General features: G+C 40.6%; 1 protein-coding gene across 1 annotated transcript; it reads right to left on the reverse strand.

Moving 5' to 3' along the window:
- Nucleotides 1-5,642: 5,642 nt before the first annotated feature.
- LOC122650419 (hyccin) lies at nucleotides 5,643-6,686 on the reverse strand. Its single transcript, XM_043843835.1, has one exon. The coding sequence runs from the start codon at nucleotides 6,684-6,686 to the stop codon at nucleotides 5,643-5,645; it is 1,044 nt and encodes a 347-aa protein (XP_043699770.1).
- Between the last annotated feature and the right edge of the window lie 1,769 nt (nucleotides 6,687-8,455).

Genomic DNA, 8,455 nt, shown 5'->3' on the forward strand with positions numbered 1-8,455 from the left:
TATAAATAATACATTCGTCATGATGGGACTCAAAATGATAAAATGGTAAATATTCAAAAACAGGGGGGTGTAAATATCTAAGTCAAGAGTAATATATCCAAAAAGAAAGGCCACCGGCCCAGTATCTCAAGAAACTACTCTCCTAAGTAGCAAGTCTCACAGTAGCAATCTGGTCCATGCTCCCCTTCCTCAGAGGTCCACTAGGCCTCGCCACTACTGCCCTCAGGGGCCATGGGCTCCGAGCCGCGTGGCTCCACCATACCTGCATCATCATCTAAAAAGAAGTTTCCACGAGGGGTGAGCTCCACTGAGCCCAATGAGTAAATCGAATCATGCAAAGGGTTACAACATGCATGGATGATAATATTATGATGCATGAAACAATGATTACATGTGCACCTAACTCTAACCTCTAAGTCAGGTATAGTATTACTGCAACGCCCTAGGTAGCATCCCCGGCCCTCCATCTCTCACATGCGGATGGCCTATCTGGTGATGTCAAACCCAAGTTGCGCAGAGAGCCTGCCGGTCCCTATCCTAGATCGGAATCACTGGTCCCAGCACCTCAATCGGTACACATTGGTTTACCCAGCAAACCCCCAAAGTTAACCCCACTGCCACGGTTCCGGTCCTCGCGTCGGAATCGCCGCTTCTAGCACCTCAATCGGTATACACTGGTGTCCCCGTGGGAGATTATCCAACACGTAAACCCCTGTTGACAAGGGTCGTAGCACGGGGTACGGTATCGACCTAACCAACAACATCTAATACCTAGAAAAGGGGGTATGTACATGTGTAAGCCAGAAGCCGGCCGAGTCCATAGTCCCTCCGTCGGGCTCGCTATCATCTCACTCCCTCTAGCTTTACACTCACACATACAGTCACAGTGTAATTACCGATCCCAAGCCCGACACACACTACGGCACTTGGATCACATCATTCTCACACATACCATATTCATGTATAACCATGTTTATCATACATCCATAGTTTCTCGACACACATTTCCATGTTCATTCACATCACATATTGCTATCCATCTCAACACACACACCACATGTTCTCATGCTAATATCGTATCGCAATAGAAGAGTTGAAAGTATAATGCACTCTAGCTTGTACATATAATATGCAAGCATTGCAATCAACATATTCTTTACAACACATGGTCCATTAACAGACCATTCTCGATAACCATTCATGCATATAAATAAAGGTAAACCACAACCATGAAGCATAACACATTTCAAACATAGGTTCAGGTATCCAATTTTCTCACCTTGAGTTTTGATTTGATCAAGCCGCAGGTGATCCGGCATGCTAAAATGTGAGTCGACCCCGGTGTTTGGGTGCCCTAAATGCACAAAAAGACACACAAGAGGCTACTACTAAGGTTCCCAAAAGGATAGGAATCAATAGGAGTTCAAAAAGGTTAATATTGTAAAACGGTAGAAGGGTTCTGGATTGCTTCTACCGTTTTCATTCTACCATTTTTAGGCAGAGAGGAAAAGGTAGAAAGGCAGATCTGGAAAAGGCAGAAGGGCACCTGGGTTGCTTCTACCGTTTTCAGCAGACTGCATCTACCTTTTTACAGAAAAGACTTATTGTAGACACTGAATTTTGTCACCCTCCGGCGATGATGACAACAGGACACGGACAGACATCAGTATCTCTCTCAAGAAGGACTCTTGTCCCTACATCTAAACCAAATCACCCTAACATCCATAAAATGACTTATAAGACCCTTTTATCAAATGCTGAAGGAGGTACTGTTCACCCTCCCCCACCACGGCGGTCCCCCACACTGGAATTGATAATATCATTTGATCGACATTAATGGCAAACAGATTTTTGCACACATGGAAACACCATTTTATGTTGCAGAAAAATAATGTATAGTTAAGTGTCACACATTCCCTCACACAACCTTAATTGGCCCCTTTTGAGATTAAAGGTGGAAAAAGGAGGAAATAATAAGGTCAATAACAACAAGTGTAGTTCCTCTTGTTTTAATTCTCAATGATAATATATATCATTCTGTTATGAATAAAACTATGTTATCAAAAACAAGTTTGCTTCCTCTTTCATTTATTTATTTATTTATTTTTTGAAGTTAATTGATTTTTTCTATTTTAATTTGTAACTAATCTTCCACTTCCTAATTTCATTTGTAATGGCTCCACTCTAAAACAATACCCTATTTTCAAAGTAAATAGATCTATTTTCTTTCTAGTTGTAGATAATTCAATTTACCTTCCCAGTCGTCATTATACCATTATATATGGATATAATATTTTCTAACTCTGAACAAAATCGAATAAATCCCTTTATTTGTTATTAATAGGAGGAGAAGATTAATTTCTATATACACTAAAGATGACATTTTAGCCCAACATATTTCACTGCCCTATTTCTGGTGAAATCACAACTCTTAGCCTCGTATCTTTGCGTTTATAAAAAAGTAGGATATAATGTGAAGGCATCATGAGAGGTATATAAGGCAGGCCTTGCTAAGGATAAACGTCATGTCCCCCAAGCCAATCTCAAGCATAATTAATGTAGGAACATAGAACCAGTATACCTGAGTATATCACATGAATAGCCAATTTATTTTAATTGTGGGGCTTTCAACATTAGCAACATTACATTGTTACTCTTGTCATCAAAGTAATTGAAAGCACCAGAAACCAGATCATAAATAGAGAGAGAGAGAGAGAGAGAGAGAGATATGCCAGAAAATCCTCTTCTTCCATCCCATGACTTATGTTCTTAGATAAACAATATTAGAAACCAACCCTCACCTTTTCGTACTATTCATTTGTGCTGGTCACCCAAAAAAAAAAAAAAGAGAAACAAAATCTGTGGTAAAACATCTGTTGTGGTTATCATAGTACACGTCTTTTGTTAGAACAATTACACAATGAGATTTCCGGTGCTTTTGTAATTACATGATACCTCAGGGGAGGTATATGAAAATTTCCCAATAAAAAGGGTAAAACATGTATTTGTTAATGTATATATAGGTTCTAGTTCTTCTAGCTTCTTCAAGATAACGAGAATGTGTGTGTGTGTGTGTGTGTTTTTTCCCCCCTTTCTTCGGGTCGGGTTGTAATAGGGACAAACTTAAAACCATAACCTAATGACTCTAGCAATAACCCATTACCCATTAAGAAAGAGCCTATTGATTAACCACTGGGTCGTGTAGGACAGATATATCTGGGAAGCAGTCTTCTGTACGGGAGTGTGACCTACGCCAGCACTCCCATGTGTCTATCTCTCTCCTCTTGAAAACAAGTGGGCAGAGGTGTCTTTTCACATGGGAGGAGAGAGACAGACTCATGAGAGTACTGGCTTAAGCCACATTCCCGGACAGAGTTCTTTTTGCCATATAGTAAATTCATGAAAATAGAGCCCACTGATTAACCACTGGATATATCCCAACTGCTTAACATGCCAATGAAATGAGACAGCAATGGAGAGAACCATTCGAATGATGGTGGCCTTAACAACTGGACTGAAAATCTCATCAAAATCAATTCTTTCTTGCTAATTAAATCCTTTGGCAACGACACAAGCCTTAAAGTACTCGATAGATCCATCTGCATGTTCCTTAATTTTATACACCCATCGGTAGCCAACAATATTCATAGAGTTACGAGATGGTACAAGGAACCAAGTGCCATTATGAATGGATCAGTAATAACCCCCTCTGTCGATGGCTTAATGATTGATACATTCTAACCCTCCGATCTGAATCTTCAACTAGTCGTATTGAGGTTTTTGTCGATCATCGCCAGATTACCTCAGTATAGCTATTTTGTTGCCAAGCCTAGAGCCCCATGGCACTGTCAGAGCGACGTGGTGCCCATAAAACTAGATTGTACAAAGATAGGCCTCATCCCCATAGGCTTTAAGATTGATTTTGTTGAGTTTTGTGTGATTTGGGATGGTCAATATTGGGGCATATACCTCCGACGATCCAATTTTTGGTGCTTGCACTAACCCCCTCCACCAATGGCTTTATGACATATTCTAATCCTCCAATCTGAAACTTCAATTTGTCGTACTGAGATTTTTGCCGATCATTTCCAGAATTTACTATTATTGGTGAAGTCTGATCTCAGTCCAGAAAGTGTTGTGGTGATTCTTTGAATTGATATGTATTTTGCCCAATGTTGGTTTAGGACCGAATCAAATTGGGTGGATCTCTAGGGGTAGTTTTGTACTTTTTGGGTTAGGATTTTCCTATATAATGTTGTTGTCTCTTTGAGATATGGATGAGTGAAGGTTTGTATTTGCTTCACAGAAATAGTAGATTCGTTCTATCGTTCGGTCGTAGATATAGCCTTCCTTCTTAGCGGTGAACCACGTTAATCTTGTCTTGTATATTGATTTCTCCTTTTTTTTTTTTTTTTTTTTTTCATATCTTCTGTAAAATTCACCACTTTGTTGCATTGTTTTTCTAACATTTACCTCTCTCGAGCCATTTCTCGAAAGCCCCTTGCCGGATTCAAGGCTATACTTGTAGCTCCCTATGTCCATGAGATCACATCAAGAGCTGGCCAAGCGATAACTGTTATCATCCGATGCTTTTATGTTCAAGCATATATCAAGAATCCACCACTAAAGGGAGGGAAACATACATTCATATTTCTTCATTAGTTCAAATTATTCAAAAATATTTGATTTTTAAAAATAATTTTCAAAGCTCATACCTGACTAGATGGTGATAAAGGTGGATCACCTGAAACCTCGGTCAACATTGAGCATCCATCACAAGGTCATCATGAACCGAGGGAGAATTAATCTCGCTTTTTTATAGTTGTGTTTGGCATTTTGCCAATTTATTTTGTATACTTTTTTTTTTCCTTTTTTCAATACAAATGACTTTTTAGCAACAAAAAAAAAACATAAATGTTTACTCAAAATTGTATAAGCCCATTGAAACATCTTTATAAGAATACAAATTGCTTTCTAAGTTCTAATGCTTACAAATTTAAAAGCATTACAGACAGTATAACTAAATTCAACGAACACAAAGAAGGAATTGTATGATTCTCATGTCAGGACTTAAAAATTTAAAGGGAAAATCTTGTTGTAATCAAAGTTGGTGAAAAAGAATTTGTGATCAAACTTTTTTTTTTTTCTTTCAAGTATAACACATATTTTTAATGAGAATAAAATCATGTCATTTCACACAACATAGATTTTCTACGGCACGCTACCCTATCCTGCCTGTGTTGCGCAGACACAGGGTCGTGCGCAATGACTGCCTTACCCCTGTTCGGGCAAGGCGCTCGAGCAGGGGTAAGGTGGCCAATGCGTGCCACCTTGTGTCTGCACGGCACGGCAAGACGGGCAGCCCGCACCGTAGAAGATCTGGATCCCATTTCACAAGCATACCTGAAAAATGTGCAAACCAATGACAATTTTTTAAATGACATCATAATTAGTCATCTTCAAATTATTCTGAAATCTCATGTTTTCTCGAACCTAAATAGCTTTTGGGAATAAGATAAGAAAACAAAAAACACAAAATTCTAAAAACAAACACAAAAGAACCAACATAGAGGAACATTACATTAGAGGGTGATGATATTATCTTCATAAATCTCTGTTGGATCTGTTAGAGGAACATTACATTAGAGGGTGATGATATTATCTTCATAAATCTCTGTTGGATCTGTTTTATCAGTTGAATCCATTGCCACCTTTGCCAGCTTCAGAAGACTTTCAACGGCTAGAATCGCTCTAGGGTTAACTTCATGCAATGCCCTTTCATACAAACACCTAGAGGCAGCAAGTGCAGCCTGTGTCAGCTCCTCTGAATTGTTTGGACCCACAAGACAATGACCCAACACCCTCAAAATTGGTTGTAGAAGCTCCCAAGGCAGAGGAATCCTTCCCCTCCTCTCCTCACCTTCAATAATAGAAACATTTCTTCCACCTTTAACAACACTTTCATTTTCATTCCTCATCTCAGATGAACTACTCTGTTCCTTATCATCTTTATGACCAGCCCAATTCATACAAAACTCACAAAAATCAATCTTAGAGCCAATGGGCATGAGGGATATTTTAGTAAAATACAACTCCAAGGCCACACCAACAATTCGGGCCCTCTTTGTTGCTCTAACAGTGCCATGGGGCTCTAGGCTTGGTGACAAAACAGCTATATTGAGGCCACTAGCATTGCTGTTGGTAGAGACTTTGGATTCATGATATATGCTTGAACGTGAAAGGCATGGGATGGTAACAGTTATAGCTTGGCCAGCTCTTGATGTGGTCTCATGGGCATATAAAGCTAAGAGTACAGCCTCGAATCCGGCAAGGGGCTTTCGAGAAATGGCTCGAGAGAGGTAAATTCCGGATATGATAGGCAAGAATCTCAATACAACTAGTTGAAGATTCGGATCGGACGATTGGAATGTATCGTAAAGCCATCGACAAAGGGGGTTATTACCGGCACCGGAATTGGGTTGCCGGAGGTGTGATGAGATCTTGGCTGCAAGTTCAGTGTTGTGGAGGAGAGAGGCGGCAGGGTTATCAGAGGAGAGAGGAGAAGGTAAATCACCAAGGATGGAAGAGAGTGATTCAATGGCCTCATGGGCTTTTGCAATAGATTCCTCTGCGTTGAAATTGGTGGAGTTGGAATTGATGGAGTCATGGGAGATATGGACAGACATTGTCTATTGAGGAAGAGAGAGGTTTGTGGTGGTAAGAACTTCTCAAAAGAAAAAAGAGAAAACGGTTTGTGAGGGATTAATGGAGAATTAAGAGAAAGAATAGCATGTGTTTGAACAGGATCCGACTCCTCTACTTCCGCCTGCCCGGGACTGCCCGGTTTGAACATTCATGCATTTTAGCAGGGGAAAGTAAGCTTACACGTGGCAAAGTGACAACCGGCACCTCCTCGTCGAAAGATGAATTATTTATTTTTCTTTTAAATACCATATCGTATTCTTGAAGTCGATCCCAACCCTAAAACCATTTCTGATAGGTATGGCCCTGTTTGTTTGATGGATAAAACTGGGTGGAAAACTTATAAAGATAGGTCTCACATGTTTTTGGTTGAGTTGACAGCAAAAGGAAATGGGGGAAATAATGGAATAAGTACTTTTTATTGGGGGGAGATTTGATGGGAGAAAAAAAAAATGTAGGTGGGATGATATTTGGTGGAAAAGATAGGAGATGAGAGAGAGAGAGAGAGAGAGAACCCAACATAGTCAATTTGGCTCTCCTCCAATTGTGGTGGGAGCTGGAGGATCCAACGGATCGTGATCCTCTACGGTGCCCTGCCCGTAGCGGCCTATGCAGTCTAGATAGAGTGCCGTGTGCAATATTCGCCTTACCCCTGCCCGAGCACCTTGGGTAAGGCGGACATTGCATGCGGTGCTCTGTCTGGGCCACACAGACCGTTGTGGGCATGGTGCCGTAGAAGATCTGTATTGGGATCCAACCCAGCAAAATAGGGGGTATTTGGATCATTTTATGGGTGAGCTATCAGAGGGTGATCTTGATATCGACTGGATCGGATTGGATCGGGATCGGATCAGCCGATACGGATTGGGATCGCCCAAACTCAGGCAAATATGACATTTTTGTCCCTGTTTTCTTATTATCTAAATGGTTAAGAACATCAATTGAATGAATAATATAGATTGGAATACAAATGTATAAATAGCTAAATTGTGTTGCTCATGTAGGAAGAGCATTTATAAATTTATACTGTTTAAAATGACAAACATTACTTCTACCCAAAAAAAATGACAAATATGACCAAAAATAAAGATGTACACAAATGTATGGCTTCCCATATTTTGTCATGGGGAAAAGGTTGGGCATGCCACTAGGGTTGCCAACATGTGCCATCATCCTTTCTCCATCTTTGGAAAATACCCCCTTACCCCCATGTGTCCAACCTTGAGATTGGTGCATGCCGTTAGCTTACCGAAAGTTAGGGGCATAAGAATATAATGAACATGATGAAGGAACAAGGAGAGATTAACCTACATGTGATGCATTGTTGAGTTGTTGCTCGAGTGGCTTCTGTTTTTTCTCTAAAAAATTCTTTCCTTCTTCAAAAACTATTGGGCTCCTACTGTCGTGCACCCTACACACAACAAGGCGGAAAAGACCGCCTTACCCCCGCTCGGGCAGGGGTAAGGCGGTCTTTTCACGCCTTGCTATCTGTAGGGCGCACATGGCAGTACGTGTAGGGTAGAAGTAGAGGACCCCAACGCCGCAACTAATATAGTGTAGTTTTGGTGCAGACAAAATCATTCCTCCGTCACTTCCAAATCCACTCATCATGTGGGAACGGTCCACATTTCATCCACATCATCAAGGGGTGTGGGTATCATAATCCTCTCAGATTTTCTGTCCGATACAGTTGTCTAGTTCCTCTCATAGGGGGTAGAAATGATGACCTAAACCCCTACCCGAACACACTGTT

Source organism: Telopea speciosissima, chromosome 2 (assembly GCF_018873765.1).
Source record: "Telopea speciosissima isolate NSW1024214 ecotype Mountain lineage chromosome 2, Tspe_v1, whole genome shotgun sequence".
NCBI classification, from domain to species: Eukaryota; Viridiplantae; Streptophyta; class Magnoliopsida; order Proteales; family Proteaceae; genus Telopea; species Telopea speciosissima.